This window comes from Tinamus guttatus, unplaced genomic scaffold (assembly GCF_059628265.1).
Source record: "Tinamus guttatus ecotype Peru unplaced genomic scaffold, ASM5962826v1 Tinamus_guttatus_pri_ptg000125l, whole genome shotgun sequence".
Classification (NCBI taxonomy): Eukaryota; Metazoa; Chordata; class Aves; order Tinamiformes; family Tinamidae; genus Tinamus; species Tinamus guttatus.
In genome coordinates, this window is record NW_028288659.1 from 985,203 (window position 1) to 1,008,264 (window position 23,062).

Consider the following 23,062-nt stretch of genomic DNA (forward strand, 5'->3'; position numbering starts at 1 on the left):
TGCAATTTCATATGTTGTGCTTCAGGCTTATGTTTAAAACATGCTATATGTATTACTGATCTTGTTGATGTTGAAATATCTGTGCATTAAACTGTTTATTCAAACACACAAACAAACAAAAGCTGTCCTGCGCAGAAGAAAACTATGATAAAACAACATAGAACTACACTGTACTCCAGGGGAAAAAAAAAAAAAAAGTGTTAAGTCTTGGTTACTTTTAGAGGGTCCTATCTCAGGCATCCTTCAGGGAGAGTGATGCAGCCCACATCTTGGATTTCCAGCTTTCTGGAGATGCCCAAGCAATCCTGCCTCCAATAGAGAAGCCTGCAATAGGAGAATAAAAAGGTGCCTCTCCGCACAAAGAGCAATTATTTTTGAATGAGAGTTGGAGCCTGCCTCCAGTAATCTGACCTAGAGCTGAATGAACACATAAGTTAATAAACAAACCAAACTAAATAAAGTAACGCAGCTCTCAGTGCAAAGTCGAGAAAATAACCAGTCTCTCAGCAAACTCCTGCTTGGATCTAGCAAAGTCCAGCTTGTTATGTTGTGCCACAACTTGCACAACCGGTGATCGTGACAGAGGACTCTCTTTTTCCCTTGGTAGTTGTAGGGAGGCAAATGGTTTGGTTCTTATCTGCTTTCTGTAGAGCACTGGGAACTGAAATGATGCTTAGAGGGGGTATAATTTGTTAATTCAAAGGGAAGGGAAGAAAGAGATGCACTTCTGGGTTGCCTACAGGTAGGAAGGAGCTGTTCTTCCACAGCCCTCCCTATCCTGGGCAGCTGCAATGCCAGTTCTTTTCAGGCACCTTGTTATCACGGGGCTTTCTCGAATAAGGACAAACATAAATCAGAGCAGGCATCAGTGCGGCTCACACTGCTGAGCAATAACCAGAAGAGGTCAACATCCACAGTGAGTGAAGGATGAGACAGAAATTACTGCATACCGCGCAGGCCAGGACGCACAAGCAGATAAACACGCAGAAGGCATCGTGTTGAAGGGTTTATGCTTGGACTCGATGATCTTAAAGGTCTTTTCTAGCCATAATGATTCTGTGACTTTAAGGCTGAAACCACATGTTAAATTCTGAAAACAGCCAATGTAAAACCCTGGGATGGCAGAACCAGCACCTGAGCAAAGCAGGGTCTCGTCGATTTGGCAAAAAAGTTTTGGGCTTCAAAATAACTACATTTGCCCCCCTGAAAGTAGGTACCGCTCCTAGACAGCTCTGCTCATACTTTGGCTTCGAGCGATAGCGATGGGGAGGGTTATAGAAACGCGGGTAAAGGGATGGCGGTGCCTCCACGGCCGCGCCAGAAGGGTCATTCACCCTCTAGGAAACCGCGTGTGAAGGAGCCTCCTTGGCGCCACTTGGAAGCAGAGGCCGCGTGGCAGAGACCCGCGCGAGCCGCGTGGCAGAGCTCACGCCACGCGCGGGGCCCCGGCCGAGCCGGCTCCCTGCGAGCCCCCTGCGCAGCCCGGGCGTTAGCAAGCGCCCTGCGTGCCTCGGCTCGGCTCGGTTCGGTCCGGTCTGGCTCGGCTTGCTTCGGGCACTCGCTGCCCGCGCAGCGCGACGCCTCCCGGCGCTGCCCTCAGGAGCGGCCCCGCGCGCTGCTCCCCGCGGCGCCTCCTGCCTTTCGTGCCTCAGGCGCAGAGGGCGCCGGGCCGACGCGCCTCTCCTTCCCTCCCTTCGCCTCAGCCGACTCGCCTCCATCAAACCAACACCAGGTAAACCCGCCCGCACAGACACCGCTCGGCGGGGCTGGAGGTGCCGGGCGGTCCCCGCGCGACCACTCCGAGCCCTGCGGCGGAGCCCGCTCGCCGCGCGGGGCTTTAACCGCTCCGCGGGGGCAGGGGGCGGGATGGCGGCGGCGGCTCCGCCCGCTGACGGCGCCGGTGCTGTGGGCGGCGCGGCGAGAGCGGGCGGGCGGCGGGCGCGCCGCGCTGCGCTGCGCTGCCGCAGGGAGCCCGAGCGCCAGCCGGAGCCGCCGCCGCCGGCATGAGCGGGAGCGGCGCCCCCGCGCCCGGCGCGGCGCCCTGCCGCTTCGCGCACTACTTCGTGCTCTGCGGCATCGACGCCGAGAGCGGGCTGGAGCCCGACGAGCTGGCAGGTGAGCGGCGCCGCGGCCGCCCCCGCGCCGCGACGTGTCCGCCCCGCTGCCCTCCTTCCCCGCGCTCCCGGCGGGGAGGCGGCCCCGGGCGCTGCGGGAGGGCCGCGGCGCGGGCGGGCGCGCGAAGGGCCGAGCTTTGTGCCGGAGCCGCCGGCGGCTTCGCTCCTTGCCCGTCTGCGCCGGGAGTGCTGGGGGAGGGTCTGGAAGAGCCGCATAAATTAACAGGATCGCATCTCTAATTGCGTCTTTCTTTTTTCTTCCTTTTTTTTTTTTTTTTTTCTCCCCACGTCCTATAGCTGCTCAGAAATGCTCTTCCAGCACCTTCCCCCCAACCTCCCCCCCTTTCCGTTTTCTATTTGAATTTCTCCAGTATTCCCCTCCCAAATTGTTACCGTAGGGTCTTGGAGATGCTCGCTCGCTTCCCAAAATGCTTGTTTTGGGGGAGGGCTCGTGGTTGGATTCGAGTCGCTTACGCTTGGAAAGTCGGTGTCCTTCCCCAAATGTCACTCATGTTTATCTGAAAGGAAGCGCTTAAGGCATTTCTTATTTATTTATTTATTTTCAAACGTGCAAAACACAATTGACCCCGAGCACGGCATAATTTAATCGTGCGCGTTGTGGAAAGCGAAGCGCGTTGCGGGAGCCGCAAGCCGGAGCGCGCTGGAGCCCGGGGGCGCGTGCCGGAGGCGGCCGCGGCGCGCGTGAGCGACGCCGGGATGCGGCCCTCACCGGGGACCCTGTGCCGCAGGGATGGATGGCATCCCAGCAAGGTCTCCGCTGCCGCGGGAAGCCTCTCGTCCCCCCTCGCGTCAGGGAAGGACTCTGTGATGGACGCCGCTGGCCGAGCGGAGCCGTGCGCGCTGGCTCGCGTCTGTGGTTTTGCCCGCGGCCAAACCTTGTACTGAGGTACAAGGAGCATCGCCTTAGCGTGAGGTGCCGAAGCCTCCTCCTGGGAAAGCGCTGTGTTTGTGACGAGCGCTTGTCTGGAATCTTGATTTTTGAGGCATTAGCTAAACGTGCTTAGAACTCTGGCTTTTCACAGGTATTAGTGGCTGTGGTTTTTTTGTTTGTTTTTTATTCTTTGGCTGTGTTATTTTTGATAGCGAGCTCCTGGCTCATGAGCTATCTTGCAGCTGATGGCATGCAGTAGTTTTGATCCGCATAGCGTGAGCCACCAGGGCTTCAGCGACTTAAACTTTGAGTCATCTCAAACTCCCCTTTCTGAAAATAAACTGTTTTCAAAGCAGTGTTGGCTAGCAGGCTGTGCTTTCACTGATGACTGCTTTCTCCTTAAAATTTGCCTTGCTGGCATCTTTACTCCGTCATGGTAAGATGGGATGCTCTTGCAATGCATTGATCAAGGAGTGACCAAAAGCAGTGGCTTGGCGTAACCCACTGGCTCTGCTCGAGGCCTCGTCTCTCTCACTAGGATCAGCTGAATACCTCCAGCAACCTTAATGAGACTTAAAAGCTGAAGGGAGTCTCTCTTTTCAAAATGAAACACTTTTCACTAAAACAAAGATCTTCTGACACATTGAGGATATTCCCTTGCACAACATTGAGTGCAGATATGAATCTTTTCAAAGAGAATTTGCCAAAAGCAGTTGCTTCAAAAATAAGTGGGGCTTCACTTTGGATTTTTTTTTCGCCTTGACAGGAAATCAAAAGTGCAACTGGCTTTATCGTTGACTTAAGCTAGGTGAGGTCCAGCAGCAAGGTTTCAGCATGCCAAAATTGCTGAAGATGCAAATAAGGGAGCACTGGGATATCACAGAGGAGGAACTGGAATAACAGAAATACGATGGGACTTGCACTAAGCAACGTTATATTTTTAGGGACTCATGACAAGAGCTTTCTGCTATCAGCTGGGAGCTCAGCAGCTGGAAGCATTAGAGAAGAACAGTGCTGTGAGTGGCAAATACAGTGTGACTGTGGAAGACTTAACCCTGGTTCTCGATGTAATGGAGAATATACTTCTGCTAGAGCTTGGGGAGTATTAATGCCACTGTAGATGGCACTCGTGAGATCTCATCGCAAGTTGGGGATTGTAGGTTTCAAAAACTGAGCTACCAGAATTGAATTTATAGGTGGAATAGGGGGAAGATACTTAAGAGAATGCGAGGTCACAGGAAATGCACAAATTCAGGCTGTTTATTTATAAAAATGCTTTCAGATTGCTTTTGAGAGAAATGATCCTCCTCTTCCAGTTGTGAATTGTGCTCTCCTAGTATCTTGCCAGCCTTGTGTTTGAGGAGGTTGTTGTGTCGAGTTGCATGTTGAGTCATGGCTTCAGATGAAATGTTGCCGTGGCTTAAGCTGCCACATAGAGCAGGCTTATTTAGCAAAAAGTAATTAAAAACCTGCTTAACTCTAGACACGGGAGTCTCTTAACAACCCCTGCGCATGGGCAACCTTGCTTAAATAGGGTTCGAATAAACTGAAGCGAGCTGGGACTGAGTGCTGAGCACACAAGTTGGGAAGGGGAGGAGGGCAGTCTCCAGCCCCATGGACCCCTCTGCGAACGCAGAAGCTGCAAAACCTCGTGGGCTTTTGCGTTTCCAGCTGGAGCCTTTTGGGGCCAGCCGAGGTGCGGGCACCTTGCTGGGCACGTGGCTTGGGGTCCTCAAGTTCTGTAAGGTCTTGAGCTGCGTCGAGGGAAGAGCAACTTGCTTGATGGCTCTTGTTCCTGCAGAGTGCTTAAAATAAACCTGGGAGACGAGAATTTTGCAGCATGCAGATGCTTCACTTAATCTACCTTTGTGTGCAATTTTCTGATAAAGATTTTTATTACACGGGAAACTGAAAACTGTCTATTACCTAATGCTCAACTTGATAGTGTATGCAGCTAGATACTGCCTGGATTATAATGTCATGCTCTAGTACCTGTGGTGCTGCCCCAGAGCTCTTGGTCAAAGGTGGAAGAAAAAGGCTCCTTTCTCCAGGACTGATGGGAGACTGATGGGAGGAAAGGAAAATATTTAAGTTTTACTTGCAGTATTTGAAAAACTCAAAAATAGTGCACTTGATATGAAATGCATCTTGAAAAGCATGGAAATTTTGGTATTGGCTTCTTCGCCTTGGTGAAGACTACGGAAATAGGGCAAAAGAAATGTGTGTCTCCTGTTAAGGGATGACTGAGAATACATTTCAGTTCATTTTTATCTTCATGCCTACTTTCAGGTGAAAACTAATGCCATTTCAAGACTGTCAACCTCAGGATTGCATGGGCTTAAATGAGCTCATTACAGCAAATATTTAACACTGCCTTAAACAAAAGGACCTAATATTTCATTAAATTCGCTTTATTACATATTTCGTGACACTGTGTGGACTTCATAACTGTGTGTGAAAGGTACAAGATTTATCTGACTGTAGTTACTTTTCCATTTTACGTTGATAACATATTAAATTCTGCAATATCTTGTTACAGAGTCAAAGTATACTGTTGGGAAAATTCCAGAGCACGTAAGGATGACTTGAGACGAAAACTAGACTTAATTTAATAGCAAAGTAAGCTGGTGCCCTGGAGGAAAGCAGGGAGAGAATTGCAGGCGGGTGTTTTGGTCACAAGTGGAAGAAGCGGCCCAAGCTCGGCAGAGGGGACTGTGCCCAGAGAGGGAGGATTAATCCGGGTGAGGATGCTCCAAGTCAGTGCTGGAGCTTGGGCCCGAGGGGCTATGGTGGGGGATGCCCTCTGCACTTTGAAAGGTGAATGTTGCTGGAGTTGTGTTAGCCCCTCTGTGCAAAAAATGAAGTGGTTTATAGCTTTTCCATAAACCTTAAAATATTTACCTTAATATTGTGCTTGTAATGAGGAGCAGCTCTGGTTATTGGGTCTCCTTGAAGAACATACTCAGCGCTGTGTAGTTTTGGCTGCTGGGTAAGGACTGACACTGTCAACTTAAACAGTGAAGTAGTTTTGCTGCTCCTAAGACCTACTGTTTTCCTGCAAAGCAGTCACTGCAAGTGCTCCTTCCTCGGGCTTATCGGAAGTGTTGAGTGTCACGGGGGAAACCAACACTGCTCCTGCCCCTCGCTGCTTCCCTATAAATAAACAGGTACTGGTAATTAATTTTCCCCTATCAAGGAAACACGTCTGCAGTTCATACTAATGCTGAGAATGAAGCAGTTGCAGTCTGCCCGTCTGTGCTTCTTGTCTGGTGGGCTCTTTTCAGTTTGGAAAGCCAAACAGCTCTTTTACTTCTCGAGCGTGATGCCCTGGCACCTGAGCACTTGCTTGTCACTGCCTCCTTCGATGGAGAGCTGGGGCTAGTTGCTAACTTTCTTCATGCCAAATTGCACCGTAGTGCTAGGATTTGTGCTGAAGAGGAAAAAGAAGACTAGGTGACATTATTACAGCTATGTATCTTCCTGTATACATAACTTTACATAGCTTTTTTTTTTTTTTCCCTGCTTTACTGGGAATATGCGAATGCATTTCCATTGACCAGGAAATGGCTAAGTAGTTGCAGTTCCACGACTTACTGGATTGCCTGATATGAAAACCAGGCTCTAAACTTAGCTTTTTGGTTTCTGAAGGACAGTCCGAAGTGACATGAACCATTTGCAGAGGGACTGTCCAGGTTAAGTAATGCAGACCCAGATGGGAGTGGGACGGGCAGAGGAGAAGGTGGCTGATGCTGTACAGCCTGGCAGATCAGCTTGCGCCTTAGAGGCAGTTGTAGTTGGTTGCCTATGATTTTTGTTCATTATATGGTGTCTGGAAGGGGGTGGGACTTGGATATTTCCCTCCACATCCTCTCTCCCTGCACCTAGCGTTGCTCATATGCAACACTAGGCGTCCACGATTGATGGCTGGAAGAGGAGATCTCAGCAGTGAGAGACTGAATGGAGTGTCTGGTTAGTCGAAATAACCCTTTTTTTTTTTTTTTTCTTTTTTCTCCTCTCATAACACTGGTATACGAGGAAATATCAGAAATACCTTCTCAAAACTCTGAAACAAAATATTATTTCGGCTTAATTTCTAAGTGTGAAAACCGATCTTTAGGTTTCAAGCTATGTAAAATGTTGCTGTTCTAGTCCAAGAGAACACGGACACGATCCCTACTTCTCTGACCTTGACTCGCTGCTGAAACACAGAAAATGTTTCTGCTTTCTTGCCCATGCCATCGTGTTTAAAGCTGTGCAACTGCTGTAATGCCTTATTATTAAACATGTGTATGCACACACACATATATATATTTATTACAGGGGAAAAGAGAATTTCAGTTTAATACCATACATTGATTTTTATAGTCATCTGAATTATACGTTAAAGACCCCTGCTTCTGTAGGGGAGAGCTCCTGCAGCCAAAGGAAACAAAGTGTTCTTTATATAGTGGTGTCAATATTATTGACGAATAAAGTATCCAGCTACAATAACTATTAATAAGGAACGACTTTCTCGTTCAGCTGGGTAATGGATTGTTCGTGCAATTGCTAATGGCTGTGACATTAGTAAGCTTTAATTATAGCCCTTTCATTCTTTACCTTTGCGTATGTCAGAGAGATCCTGGATTCAGATGCTCCCCCGCCTCAATGTGACTCTTGTGTTACGTTTTTGCCTTCATCCAAGTTTGTATGTTGTATTCTTTGGAAAATAAGTCATCGATGGAGTTGATAAAATGTCATGGTTTGTATTGATATCACCGAGGCTAAACGAAAGCAAATTTCACATACTTCTTGCCAGTAAAGCTGCTGTTTTAGCTCCCATTAGTGACCAGCGTCTGTGCGGAGAGCACCTGGAAGAGCGTGTGCTGGTGCGGGAGGCGCCTGGGTTAAACCCCAGCGCCTCGTCCCCTGCCGGCGGGAGGCCTCTCGGTTAAACCCCAGCGCCTCGTCCCCTGCCGGCGGGAGGCCTCTCGGTTAAACCCCAGCGCCTCGTCCCCTGATGGCGGGAGGCGCCTGGGTTAAACCCCAGCGCCTCGTCCCCTGATGGCGGGAGGCGTCTCGTTTAAACCCCAGCGCCTCGTCCCCTGATGGCGGGAGGCGCCTGGGTTAAACCCCAGCGCCTCGTCCCCTGATGGCGGGAGGCGTCTCGTTTAAACCCCAGCGCCTCGTCCCCTGATGGCGGGAGGCGTCTCGGTCAAACCCCAGCGCCTCGTCCCCTGACGGCAGGAGGCACCTGGGTTAAACCCCAGCGCCTCGTCCCCTGCCGGCGGGGCGTGCGGCTCCTTCCCCGCGCGTGGTGAAGCCGTGGTCCCTGTGAACGCGCTCACAGGGCTTGAGCTCCGCGTGAACCAGCTCCAGGCCTGCTCGTGGTCAGCCAGGGCAGGGCAGTGTTGGTGTCCACGGGACTCAGGTCCGAGGCGGGAAGCGAATGGCCTGGAGGCCGCAGGATGCGAGAGTCCAAGTGAGGTGAGGAGCATCCAGAAGCAAAACACGCAGGACAAACATCCTGGAGACATAAGCTTGCTTGCTGTGTTCAGACTTCCCAGGAAAGCAAGAGGGATGTGTTCTGAACCCGCCCTGAGGGTGAAGGTGCCTGTGGCCGGCAGGGACAACCGTTTGGTCGGCTGTCGCGAAGCCTCGGCACGCGGAGCGGAGCAGGGCTGTGGTATGGGCCCATTGCTCAGCCCTTTGCCCGAGGGGCTCTGTCCTCTCCCAGGAATGACTCACCGGTGCCCAGGAGCGGAACCAGCGCCCAGAGCTCTCCTACGTGAGTATAGAGCTCGCAATGGAGGTGCCTCCCGCTGCCCTGTGTTGGAAGGGGCTGAGGTCCCTGCAAGCCACCAGTGAGGAGGCACGGTGCCTTTCCTGCCTTGCTTGTCCCCACTTTGTCATGGACCAACCAGGTAGTCCTCAGGGCCAGCCAGGCTGTGAAACGTACTGGCCAACGCACAGGTTGCAAAGCCGGAGGAGTCTGCTGCTCCCTGCTGCACCCGGTGCGGTGGGATGGGTGCTGGAGTGAATGAGGAGGTGCTGAGGAATGGGAAGAGACTGCAGCGTTGATGCAGCTAGTGCTCTGACTTAACAAGCTTCAGCAGTGGTGCTTGGCCATTGGTGTTTTAGCTCACATATGACCCTTTGTATACATGGGAAGAATATTGCATGCTCAGCCATATCTTATGTGTATGGGAAAAATTGTTTTATTTTTTTCTCCTTCATCTTTCCATAGAGTTTGTGGGTGTTGATGAAAATAAAATTTGAAGTTCATTTTATCTACCTCTTGACCAGAAATATACCTATGGTAGGAAAACTAACACTGTGTTTAAAAGAAAAAAAATAGTTAGGAAACAGCGGACCTTCAGTTGTGGTGCTTTGGCCACATCAGCCACATGGATAATCTCAAAAGTAATTAGGGGAGAAATGGCAATGGGCCATCATGGTGACGGGTCATCACAATAAAAGGCACTAGGGAGATGACTCATGTGTGACAAATTCCTGGTGTGTCAGATATTGGGATGGATGGAAGAAGCTTTAGTGATATTATAAGGATGAAAACGTGAGCGGCTTCACTTGTGTCCCTTGCTTGGAGTGAATGATGGTCGCGCTCGGCTTTCTTATAGTTGCATGTTCAGTTGAAACTCTTCTCTTCAGGATATCCTAAGGGGTTGGAAATGTGCAGCCTTGCTCCTTGATGGGAAGGTATTTGTCTCCTCTTCGCCCTGCATACTGAGCAACTCAGTGTGAGGTGGTTGTCGTAGTGAGCATGCTGTGAACTTCTGTTATATCCCCTTTCCTGCAGAACAGTCACCTCCTGTTAAATCCTCCAAAATTGACTTCAAAAAGAAATACCTAAAGAACGAAATGGAAGGAATATTTCCTGGCTAGTATTTACTATGTGGAATAGGCTGAAGGGCTTGGTGAGAGCTCACTGACCTGCTTTGAGGGATGGTGCAAAAATTAACTCTTAGCAGAATATACTGTTGCAGGAGAGGGGCTGTTTACTTCTAGTGGATCTATGAAGAAAACTTGCTCTCTGGCTAGAGGACAACCTTCAAAAATTCATATGAAAATATCGTCATTCTTGTTTTGTGTTCAGATTCAGTGTTTAATATGTCACTCTCGAAGAATGAACTTTCCCCTAGAGCATCAACTTGGCTTTGCTTTACAGTTGTCTTCATCAGATTGCAATAACTTTGGGAGATAGCAATTTTTTTTTCCTATATTTTGTGTGTGTCATTGCTTTTTAAATAAGCTTTATATCAAATAAAACTACCATGTTCCTCAAAGCTATGTGAGTGGCAAACTGTGCAGCGTGGAGGCTCGAATCCTCTCTCCACGCCATCCTTGGTTTTCCCTTGTCATGGTAAAGATGAGGACGTGGAAGAGTGAGGGGGCTTAATCCCAAACCCCATTCTGCGTTAACAATGATGGGATTAAAGCCAAGCTGAACTGTCACGGTGTGTAGCGGCCGCTGCTTTTCATGGATGGCTGAAACTGCTTGTATACATTTGCATTTTGTTAGTATGTATATAAATTCCCGCTCATTTCCATGCATAGCTATTTCCCAATGCCGGCCAAGCGGCGGTGCCATGGTCCCCACGTTAGCAGCTTCAAGGAAAAAGCGAGCGTCACCGCGGCCGCTTCCTGGGCCGGGCCGTGCAGGTGCGAAAGGCGCTCGCGGTGTCGGGCACCCGGAGCCAGGAGGTCGTGGTGACCTTGGGAAAGCAAGAACTGGCTTCAGGGGTAGCCTGGCAATGAAACGTGGATCAGAGGAGCCTGCTCGAGACTGTCTGAGCTCGTGGTGTAACTAGAGCCTGCAGAGGCAGGAGGATGCTGCCGCTGTCCAAATACGTATGGCTTGCACCGATTTTGGCCATCTAACAGGATCTGCAGGCCGGTCTCCTTACCCTGCCAGTGCCCTAGAAGGCCAAGCCAACCCCCTACCTCTCCTGCCCCTTCTCCAGGTGGCCGCTGAGGTGGCTTGGATTGGATTGGGTCGTGTAAAACCTCCTGCTCCCCTCAGAAGACCTCTGGAGAAAGACAAGAGCTTTTATTTGTTTGCTTTCAAAATCTGAACTATGAAGTATGTGAGCAAAGAATGCAATATATAATTGAGTAAATATTTGGCTTTTCATTGCAGAGGGAGGGAAGGGATTTGCTGATAAGTTGTTTATTCATATGATAGTGTTTCTTCTCTTCTTTTCCATCCGTATTCCTACTTAGTAGTTGTCTTTGCTTTATGCCATGCAATACCTTCACATGAAATTAAAACTAATGTCAATTTTGTGCTTAAACAGTTCTATTAACATAGACTTGGTCTCACCCATGGTGCTTACCTGTGTGCAAGAGCTGGAAAGCTGTTTCCATTTCTAGGAAGGTACCTTTTTGTGGTCTGGATGTATGCCTTCTCATTTGGTTTCTTCTTCCACTATATCGGTCTATAATTATGCCAGATCAGGTATTTGGGGCAGAACCCTCGTGCTGAATATATTAAAATAAATTTTTACATAATAGGTGAAGGTGAACCTGCTGGGCATAATTCAATGCTTATAAGAAGTCCTGGATGCTGAGCATGCACGTGTGCTCTGTCACAGAGCTGTGGATGGCCTGCTCTGCTGTGTGTTCTGCTCTGTGAACACTTCACCAATGTCAAGGCTGGGAAGAATGGTACCAAAGTGACCTTAATGCACCTCTTCGCAGGTTGTCAACCTCTGTCTCTAATGACTACTTTTATTAATCTATTAAGGAAGAGTATTTATCTCTGGAAATCAGGATGGCAGCTACTCGGCACAGACAGATCATGCATCCAGGCTTTTCCCAAGATGATGATACTCATGAGAGGCTTGTGTTAACATCCACAGATACGGTCACTTCTTTTGGCTTTAGCGAGTGGGGTAGCAAATGCCATTTGTCTCCCGTAATTTGAGCAAGTATGTATAGTCCAAAGTTATCTTAAACTGAGGAGTGACTAAGGACTGAAGAATCCCCCTGTAAGGAATGTTATTAAGTAATAATTCCTTGTCTGGTATAAATATGAACATCTGCAGCTGGGTGCCGCAGTGGGACAGCTGCGGCTGTAATCTTGTAACCAGAAGAGGTAAATGCACGTTGTGTGTGGGGGGTGGTTTGCTATTAACAGTAGTAGATGATGTGGTTAATAACTTCTTACGGCTTCTATAGGGGGCTTCTTGTTCTCTTTCTTCTTGGAGCTGCCCACAGGCTTGTGAAGTAGAGGGGAAGGAACCTGCTGCCGCAGGTTTGCTCTGATATGCTGGGTTTTCTTTTGCTTTTTGAAGAGGCAATAGTGACAAAGTCTCTATAGCCCCTGTGGTCTGAGCCTCCCATGCAAATGCATCTGGATGGAGCCTTGTCCTGGGCAGCAGGGAGAAGGGGCCGAGGTCCTGGCGCTGGTGGCCTGGCTGTGAGCAGGGGCTCCAGCAATGGGTTCAGTTCTCCTGCTCTGGGCAGGAACAAGAGTGAGCAGATGTCCCCGAGGAGCCTTTGCCTGGGAGCGAGAAGCAAAGGCATCGATCCTCGTCTTTCCTTGAACCCCAGAGGGGCCATTGGGAGTGACGAGCACAGCGGAGTGTCCCACGTTCCCCTACGTGTTAGTGGTTAAGGTCTGAAAACTTCTTGTGACTCAGAACTTTTTCCTGGGTTTCGGTTTTCGGTTGGTGTTTTGGTGACAGTCCCTTGCGGTGCCCCTGAGCCTTCGCTCTCAGGGTGCTGCACGGCTGAAAGGGGAAGCTGAAGCTGCTCAGGAGCCCAGCTGGTGTTAATGCTGCAGGATCGCCCCACTCGAGCTAAGGTTGTGAGACTGATACCATAATCCCTCCAGAGCCCCTTCCTTTCTTTAGAAAGAAAAAAAAATCTGTTTTTGCTGACTCCTGAACCCACGAGAGAACTCGAGTTGCTGTGCGGATGTCCTGTTGCCCACAGCTGTGAAATTGCTCTGTGGCGTTTAGTGCTCCCTTGGTCTTTCCGTTGCCATCCCGATCCCAGATGAAGCCTGTATGTTAGGGGAGCAATACTGCTGGCCATGGACCCATGGTCACTGGTAGAGCTGTGCTGCTGGAAGGGGCCCCCACGAGGTCAGCAGAGCCAGCCCCTGCTCTGGAGTGGATCTGATTAACCATTTTGTGGAAGCATGCAGAGGTCTCTGCACATGGGCAATCATATCTGGCCCCCACAGAGCAGAAATCACTCAGCCTTTAGAGAAACCATTTGAGGAGGCTGCTTTAGCTTTTGCAGGGCTGGTCATCTTTCATTTTTCCTTTCTGAATGTCCTCAAATTCAGCCAGAAGGTTATTTTTAACTCATCCTCTCATTCTGGACTTAAATTCTGCTTTTCCTTTCTTACTGTTAACCGTCTTAATCTATTTAAGCTCTACTCCTTAAAATGTATTATCTGTTTTATTTTGCGGGAGGTCATCCGTTTCACAACGTTGTTCAAAACTGAGACCGAATACTGGTGCCTGCAGCTGCAGGGTTGAATAGGGCATCATTGTCGTGTGGGGAGCATGGCTGTCAAAACACTTGGGGCAAAGTGAGTAACGTGAACGGTTCTCGTATGTTAAACTTTTACAGAAGAAAAGGCAAACTCGGAGGAACACTGCCAGCAGGCTTGAATATGGTGTTGTGCTGGTGATGATGTGGATCTTCACACTGTAACTTTAGGAAGAACACAGTAAGTTGCTTCTACCTGTGCACAGTCTTCATGGGGTGTTTTTTGGTGTGTAAAAAGCGTATGAGTAGGAACCGGAAGTCTAAAACTTCTAAAAAGAAAAATGATAGCTTTCCATAAGTTGCCAGTCTGCGTCCCCGGGAAGATTTGCTTTCCTTGCCCACCAGCCTGCTGCCAGACTCGCCATCATAAAAACTCAACACGCTCTTGCATGTGCAGCCTCCAAGTCAGGCGCATCTTTATTTCAGGTCCTCTGGTATGAACAAGGGATGAACTGCAAGTAAAAAGATGGCAAGGAGAAAGCCATGTAACTAAACCCGATGTTGTGATATAGTAAATCTACATTGTGCTCTTTAGCTTTCTAGATGTCTTCCAAGCAATACGCAGTGGCTGTGATTAACATGGCTGTTGTACTGCCTCAGATAATAAGGTTGGGCCCTCAGGTAGGTGACAAACATAGCGGTAATGAGCGTCGCCTTCGTGCATTTGATCACAATGCTTTGAATTTCAGTGTCGCTGTTGCCATGTCCTTGAGAGATTGCCTTATGCTGAAGGAAAGGGAGGTGGGTGACGATTTCTGTAGGAGTGTGAAAAACGCAGCCAGTGTGCTCCTCTGAGGTCAGAGCCTTTTTTTTTTATTATTTTAATTTTTTTTTGCGTTTATTTTGTTGTTAAATACGCAAGACAAAAGCTGCTGGTCTGTTCACAAGCCTGAACCAGTGATACTCAGAGTCTCTTCTCTGTGGCAGATGCCCCCCTTGCTGGGGGGTGCCTGCCCCCAGCACCGTCACAGGCATTTCCTTCTGCGCTCGGTCACGTAGCTATTTGGGGCCACGGAGCCTGCTGACTTACAAGCTGGCTGCACGAATGCTCCCGAGCGGTATCCGACCTCCTTAAGGCAGCCTGGCCCCATGGGCAGCCCCCGCGGTGCGTTGGGTACCCAAGTCCTCACTCGTGCGGGCCCGGGGAAGAGGGACTTGGAAATCTCTCGTCCTTTCCTCTCAAGGCCGGCTCATTTTGCCAGGTTTAGCATTGCGGTAGAAAGGAACATAATGGATTTGCTGGGGTCAGTGCTTCCCAATGTGGTGCTTGACTTTGATGGGCAGTAGGGCTGCGTTGGCTACTCCAGACAAAGGATTTGTGGGTCTTGCAGGCTGCCATCTGCTTCCCGAAGCAAGGCTGGTTTTTGTGGGGAAGTGACGCAGTTTGCATGCAGAAAAAAAAGTTGGGTTTCATTTGAGAGCTTTTGTGTTTGAGCTTTTAATTTCAAAACTAAGTATAGTTTATTAATAGCAGGTCTCCTCCTCCCCTTCCCCCTGTCCCCTCACAAGCTGGGCATCCAAATCTTATTAGTGAGGGGGGATGTCATCTAAAATGCCTGTATTCACCCCTAAATTGCTCTGTCTTTACATCCTAAGCTTTCTGAAACCGAGTGGCAGATTGCACTCGGGTCATTTGCATGTATCTTAGTACATACATGTTTAAGGGATGGATTAGGAAAGAAGCAACGTTCGGCAGTCACTTGACACTTTTTCCATTTATGCTTGAAGCTTTGGCTTATGCACTCTTAAAACCAACAAAAACAAATGTTCTCCTGCTGCCTATTAAGGGAAAGCTTTACTTCCCTGCGGCGCTTTTTATTGAGTCGAGTCCCTTGAAAGGGCCAGCCTACCCGTGCGGCTGGCGAGCACGACCCGAGGCGCTAACCTGCCTCGCGAAGCGGCTGTTTCCGTGCGTGACTCGCGGCGGGAGCAGGGACTCGCGGCGGGAGCAGGGAGCCGCGCGAGGCGGCCCTGGCGCGCAGGAAAGCCGCCTCCTGCGGCCCGTGACAGGAGCAAGGAGCGGCGCGTTGGCGCCCGCCGCCCCGCAGAGCTGCTCGGTCAGAGCGGCGCTATGTGCGCTGGCCGGGTCAGGGGGGATGAGGCAGCGTCTCCTCCCCCGGCTGGCGGCAGCAGCAGGTCCCCAGCTCCTGCTCCCGAGCTGCTCAACAGGGCTTTCTCTGCGCGCGTCCTGGCGGGCGCTGCTGTGTGTCAGCTCGCTCATATCCTCAGGGGCCAGCTCGGCAGCGGGGGCCGCGCTCGTGAGCACAGACGGAGCGGCAAGGAGCGGAGGAGGCCCCTCGGCCGGGCATGAGGTGAGGGGGACTCCGGGCCCCTGGTAACAGCTGCCTTAGCATGGAGGGAAACCCTAAAAAGGGGCAATAAACACGGGGAGGGTTGATCCAGCCCCAAACGCAGAAGCTGCTGGCTCTTGCCAGAGCCGCCTGTTTCTGCAGCGCCTCGGCAGCCTCCTGTGAAACAACGTTCACCACCTACAATCCCGCCTCGCTGCCAGCCCCCAGCAGAAAGCTGGCAGGCTGCACGGAGGCTCCTGTTCGTGCTGCCAATCCAAGTGGGTTATTTTGGGCCGTTCCTTGAGTTACCCTCTCTCTAGACTCACACTCTGCTCCCTTGGAGGCAATGCTGGAGGTGGCAGCCTGGCTCGTTACCAAAATCTCCCCAAAAGTCTAATAATGGTTTCTGCAGAGCAGCCCCCGAGCACCTGCAGAAGCTGTGGGGCTCATATGGCTTTAAGGACAGTCCTTTCCTGTATCCAGCCTCTGTGATCTTTCTCCAGGAATGGGGTATTATAGGCTTCATCTTGAAGGAGCTTCTGCACTTGGCAATTGCATCTTCAAAAGTGTCAGGAATATGGTTTTTGGAGGGGGCAAAGAGGGGGTCTAAAGCCAGTGCGCAGCACCTGTGACGAGGAAAGGTTATTTTCAGTGGAAATCTGTATCATGCCTCTGAGGAGCTGAAATCCTCAAGACCTCAAGGATGCAATTTGCCTGGAAACGCTCCAAATATATAAGCAAGGATTGGCAGAGGATTGGCATTCCTGCTCAGTAGGAATGATGCAAATGGCAGAGTACCCAGGTCCTAAAGACCAGGGCTCCTACAAGGGAGCTGTCTGATCAGGTGCCACTTCTTCTGATGCAGCTATTAGGTGTCTTACCTAGCCAGCTTGTGGTGTTTAAATATCTTATCGTGGTTATCTTGCCAGGCCCTACCACGTAATCCAGGCATCTCTGGGTAGATGATACTTGTTCTCTTTTGATATATGACCCTCAAGTCACCTGCACGGGGGGCATATAAAGGTACTTAAGGAAACAGAAGATCACTGCCAAGTCCACCTATTTTGGTCAGTTTCACTTTTGAGTACCACAGTTGAGAATTGCTTGAAATATGTTGTGACACAGCAAGCTCCCCCCAAGTGTCTTCATTCAGTTTTAATCTTGAACTAAAGAGTTTTGCTTAAGGAAGATCTTCAGAATGGGATGCAGCAGTCAATGCTGATGCATTGAGTATGCGGTGATTGTTTTATCGTCGTGTTTTAAGTGAGTGTTGCATTTCAGAAGCCAAGATGCTGTTTATTGTCCATTTATGGTCTCTAGGCTTTTTGGCTTTGTGTGTGTGTGTGTATAGATACATCCTCCTATTTAGGAGCCATTGATCTTGGTGGTAGAAGCTGTACTATCTCCTGTATCTTTACTTTCTCTGAAATGCCTTCCTGACCCCGTGGTGGGAGTGGGTCGCTTGCTTCTGAGTCCGTTTGGGACACTTGGACACGTGTCCAACACACAGCCCCGCTGTGTGCCCATGCAACACTGCAGGGATTTCGTTACTGTCTGTGGTTTGTGTGGGCACTTGGTGCCCTGGTCCCGCTGTCCAGCTGGGTGCTGCACCCCCCTGAAGGCTCAAGGATTGTATTGGATTGTCCTTACGGAGAAGGAAGACTGAGATTACTTAGGAGCTGCGAGATGAAGCCAAGGGCTTTCGTATCCAGATTCATAGGAAGTTAATTGTGTCTGCAAGGATAAATGAACTGGGGATTCGAAATTCTGAATTTGCCTCCTGTCTGCCGTCGAATGTAGGTCCTGAGGAGCTTTATCTTCCTCCTTTCCTGCAATCTACTGAAGGTAAAAAACAGACAAAAAAAAAAAGCTATTTTTATGAGACATTGGAAGCCTTAACTATGAAAGGCAGCAGTTATTTACATGTGCAGTAGGATTTTTAAATTATTTTTATTTTTCTAGTGCTTCACGGTTTCAGTGTCCCAAGCAGGATGATGGGAGACTAATATCCTACAAGAATAGTTGCTGTTTTGATGGGGAATGGGAGGAGCTGAGTGCAGAGGATTGGCTTCCACTTCAGCTCATTTAGAGCCGTGGAGGCAGGAGCTACTGCTTTTGCTTGATAAAGTTGATAAACCTAATCTGCGCTAACAGTGATTTCAATTGAAGGAAGATAAATTGAGGTGGAGAAGGAAATTTGAGGGCGCTGACTCAAGTCTGAGCAGGAAGGTTGTTTTAATGACCTTGTAAAATGCATGTTGCTTTTGTGCACGGTTAATGCCAACTCCTGTAAGATTTTTTTTTTGTTCTGTTTTTTTTTTTGGTTTTGTTTTAAGTTAAAAAGGCAGAGATCTGCAGTTGTTTAGGCATATTTGTTTGAATGTGTTTGAGATGTCTCTGAGAGGTAATGCAAATCTCAAGGAGCCGGCTGGGATGGGTTATCTGGGTTCCTTGTGGAGATAGGCAGGCTCTCTCCTCACTCATTGCCTGTGCTCCCAATCTTAGATTTTGGGGTTTTCAGCTTGTTCTATTCAAAATACTGATTAGTCGCACAGGTTGACATAAAGGAGGAATTTAATACAAGCATATGAAGAGTGTGATGGGAATATCTGGCATATCTGTGGGCATGGGTGTGCCTGTGTGGGGTGTGAGATTCCTGTCCTGCATTAAAAGAGGTTGTGCATGTGCTTCTATTGGCCCCAGAAGAAACGGCTGGTAAAGTGCCACGAGTAGTATTTGGAGTATGAAGGAGTAAGAGGCAAGCACACAAGTCTCCTTCTAACTAAAGGTTGTCTTTGGGGTTTGTTTTTGTTTGTTGCTCCACCTTAAGAAGGTTCAGATAGAAAGTTTGAGGTTAAAAAGTGCACTGTAAAACTGGAGGAGAGAGTGCTGCTTGGAAAAATGAACTTGAAATTCCTTAAAAAAGAAAGTCTGCAGCCTAAGAAACAGGCAGAAAGAATAAAGGACCTGATAATTTTAATTTAATTTTAATTTTGCAAGGTTATGAAGAAGAGTGAGAGCTCTCCCTTCTGTAGGCACATCTTTCTTCACAGTATTTAGATCAGAACATGTCTGACAGGTAATAGAGAACTGTTTTTTATGTATTTTTATTGCCTTCCCTCGAGCTCTTACCTTGCTATATCTGCAAGGAAATGTATAGCTTTGTATTTGAAGCATAGTTATTCCAAGTAAGATGACCAAGGATGGTTGCTGCCGTATGTTACATTGTGGGGCTTAGCTGAGGTAACAAGTAGGTTGTCTCCCTGGAGCAGTCCCACGTGTTGGTTAAGTAGCTTGAGCCATAAATGCTGTTCTGAGCTGTGTAGCGATATCGGCCTCGAGTGCTGAAGGGCCAGCTCGATGCCTCCAGAGACCTTCCCTTTACCCAGTAACTCACGTGTGGCAGTTCCTGTGCTGGGCCGCTTGTTTTCCATCGTGTCTAATAGCTGGTACTAACTGCTGCTAGGGCATGTGATTCACAGGCAGTTTTTATAAAATAGCGCTAAGGAGTAAATCTTCATGGTTGCTCTTCAGAAAAGTTGACTTCTGTACTGAAATACTAGGAGTTATGTGTGAGTGTGTGTGTACATGCCTGCACGTGCCTGCTTCTGCTGGACCCTATATGCGATGTACTCTACATGCCTGTAGACATAAGGGTAATGACCCGCTGGCTCTTCCTCATATACCAATATCAAAAGGAGTTTTTTTTCTGTTATCTCCTATGTATCCAGGATTATTCTTTGCATGGAGATCCCCAAATAGCCTGCCAAATAATGCTTATGACACCTATATAACACTATTCAGTTGCTTATTGCATGGAATTTGTCCCCATTGCTGTGTTGCAATTGCACTGCAGCCTTTAATCTTGCTTTGTAAGTGGTTTTGATGCTCTTGCTTGCCTGGGGGATGGTTTCTAGCTTGCTGAGAGACAAAGATATTTTTCAAAGTGGGATGATGCAGCTCTTTGGATTGGTTCCTTGAGCCTGTCAGATTGACTTTCTGAAGACTGCGCCGGGGTAGGCAAAATCGGCATCTTTGAAAAATATACGTAATGCTCCGTCATGTAGCATTAGGAAACCCGTCTGCGCGGGGAAGGTGCCGAAGGAACTGCAGGAGCGGTGTGCGCGTTGCCCTCGGAATGGCAGCGGCGCTCCCCGCTGCTGCGGGACGCTGTCCCGAAGGGCAGGGCAGCCTCCCGGCGCGGGGTTACCCGTGCCCGACAAACTGCGGCCCTTCACGCCGAGCGCGGGAGGTGAGGAGAATGCAAAGCAGGCCGAAGCTCGGCGTAATCGCTGCATTAATCAAAACCGAGCTGCTGTTTAGCACAAACAGTTGAAGCAGAGTAATGGGCTCATCAGCATGGATTTCATTAATTTGCAAATGATTCCATCAGTGCTTTTCTCTTTTTATTATTTTGTCCAGTTCACTTATGTAGGTTTCTTCCCCCCCCGCCACCAGAGGATCTCAGCCCTGCTTTGGAGGCAAATTTCTGTGGTTAAGATGAGTTTATTGGTGAGTGTTTCTCACTGCACATCTGCCAGTCTGCAGATTGCTACTCTAGTCCACAGGGAGCTAGTTAGGTTTGGGCTTGCCTATAGAAAATAACTGGGAGAGCCACCAGCATCCTTCTGGGAGAAGTGGCAAGAAAACCTTTTCTTTCGTATGGAATTTATGTCACACTTCAGGTCACACTTTAACATTGCTGATTGCCCTAAGGAAAGTTGCCAGAGCATGTGGTGTGGGTGGCACTGGCTGATGGGTGGCTTCTCCCAGACTAGTCCTATATCTCACAGCCATCATAATGAAATTAAAATATCCTTATGTTAAGGTGATATCTCTTCCTGATGTGATCATGTTGTTTGTGATCCAAGGTCCTATAATAGCTTTTGTTTGTAAGGACAAACCTTTCGGTGTTAGTGCAAGGCTACTCGTAGCTGCAGTGCGTTGTCTGGAGCAGTGTGTCCCCGCAGGACAGCACACAGCCACTGCTTTGAGGTGTATGGGACAACTTCTGTACCTGTTTTTTGTGAAAAGGAGGGGAAAAAAAGGCTTTGATAGGCTGTGTAAACACTTTGATACAGCATGAAATATTCTTGTTCTGGACTCAGCATGATGCAGCCTCCCCCTCTCCCCCAAACTGTAGGCATTTTTGCAGTTCACTAGTTAATGTAGCACACTGAAATATTAATGCTGAACCTAAAATCTGGGTTTAAAAAATGCATGTGGAAATTTAATTACAACAAGCATGGTTTAGATATCTAACTTAAAATATCATAGCTTCATGTTCAGCGCATGGGCTCAAGCAGGAGTAATTATGCTGAAATACGGATGCAGATGGGATCTCACCCCCTTGCTCTTACCAAGAGCGGGGAGGAAGCCATCAGCAAGTGAAGTATGGCCTGAACAGCGCCAGCTACAGAAACTGCACGGTTTAAGTCACGAAGCTCATATCCATAAAATGATTTGCCCCGGGAAGTAAAAAGCAATTGTTCGCTGCCGCCTGCTTAATGGGGCCCGTAAATCCCTGACCCAGGGAAGACTGCGGAGCCCAAGAGAACAGCGGGTCCTGTAACCCCATTAGGAGGCTCGGCATAGGAATGAGCAAGTCCCTGGATCCCTATATTTTAAATACAGGGTCTCTGTATTTTATCCATTTGAGGACTGCTCAAATATTTTGTGTTAGAACATGGAGCTGCAGCCCATTGATTCCCCCTTGTCGGATGAGGGGTCTCGCTGGGTCACTCTCCCTTTGTGGATGTTTTCTGGAGCCATTTAATGGGCTCTGTGAAACAGGTAGTCCCTACAGCTGATTTTATAAACTGGTCCTTTTTATGTGTTACATATACATATATACACATATATATAATATATATGTAACACATTTCATATATATAATATATATGTATGTATTTAATCCCTAAGGAGATGAATATTCCCAGGCAGTTCAGAGCCCCAGGCTTTCAGGCACAGGCCTCCCTCTGCTCAGTAGTTGCCTTGCTGTAAGTTACTGATTCCATAGGGTCAGACAGCAGCATTGGAGCGCCCTACTGTAGCCTGCGTGTATGGGAGCACGAGGGAGGGCAGAAACGAGCAGTGTTCCGCTGAGGGGAAGCTGCTGGTGGCAAAACGTCTGGAAGCCCCCACAGTCGTCCCTTCGTGAGGCACCTTTTAGTGGGGTGGTTACGGGAACCCTCCTTTGGAAAGAAGTCGTGAGTTATTTTTCGTGGTCATTCACTTCAAATTAGTTTGCATGGGTTTCATTCTCCCCTTCTTTTTTTCTGTGTGCAAGCACTTTTGTCTTGGAAATTAGGAGTTTCAATTGCTAGAAAGTTGTGCGATTTTTGTTTGTTTTTAATCAAAAGAATCAGAGCACATTAAAGTCTTTCTTGATTTAAAGAAAAACTTCTGCCATCCTGAAATTTAAAACTTCTTGTCTGTGAAATCAGCAACTATTTCAAGCAAGTACTTATTTGGACTTGCTCCTTTTCCCCATATCCTCCTCAGCTTCCAGGTGTTGTTTTTCTTTTTTATTTCAACACAAGAAAGAGTGAAACCCCCTATGGAGGATCACTAGCCTAGCATGCAATCCATTGGAGCTTGTGGAGACTCAAATGTTGCAATTAACTCACAGATGTTTAACATGAAAATTTAATATGCAAACCCGAATGTACCATCACTTACCATCTGTGAATAAAACAAGGACAGGGCCTTGCAATAATAATGACACTTACCAGTCAAAATGAGTGTGAAAAATCACAGCCAGAAAAGTTGGAGATCCTTTCATAGAACTGTTAGCCAAGTAAATCCACTTATTAGTTATGTAGGGTTCAGAGCAATAAGAATGCAGGAGATGGAAAAGATCAGTTCCTCTTTTGAAATGATGCCAAAGTTGCCTAAAGGCACAGATAAATGGGGCCAAAAAGTGGACCAGTGAAATTGTAGTGAGTACAATTATAAGGAAAAAATGTGGGATGTGCTTGATCCTTGCTAAAACTGTGACAAGTACTCCTAGGGCTCCTTTGGGAGTGCAATATTCCTCTGCTCCCTCATCTTCCCCAGCCGTAGCCCGCAGAGCTGTGACAGGGATGCGAAACGAAGAGATGAGTGCAGTAAATCCTGTTCCCCAAAACAACATGTATCAATGGTTACTGAAACTTCCTGTCACGTCCTGCCTGATGGATGCTCTCGTGAAATGTCCTGCTCTGCGTGCCGCCTCCGGTGCGCATAGTCAACACGAGCAAGGGGTTGGGTTGCTTGTACCA

At 48.5% G+C, this 23,062-nt stretch overlaps 1 protein-coding gene across 2 annotated transcripts in view; it reads left to right on the forward strand.

Annotated features, from left to right (window-relative positions):
- The first annotated feature begins 1,970 nt into the window (after positions 1-1,970).
- DENND5B (DENN domain containing 5B) overlaps positions 1,971-23,062 on the forward strand; it is a 98,129-nt gene continuing 77,037 nt past the window's right edge. For both annotated transcript variants that reach the window (XM_088521549.1, XM_088521550.1), the window contains exon 1: positions 1,971-2,115. In XM_088521549.1, coding sequence (XP_088377675.1) covers positions 2,004-2,115 — 112 coding nt within the window. In that variant the 5' untranslated portion in view covers positions 1,971-2,003. The remainder of the gene's footprint in view (positions 2,116-23,062) is intronic.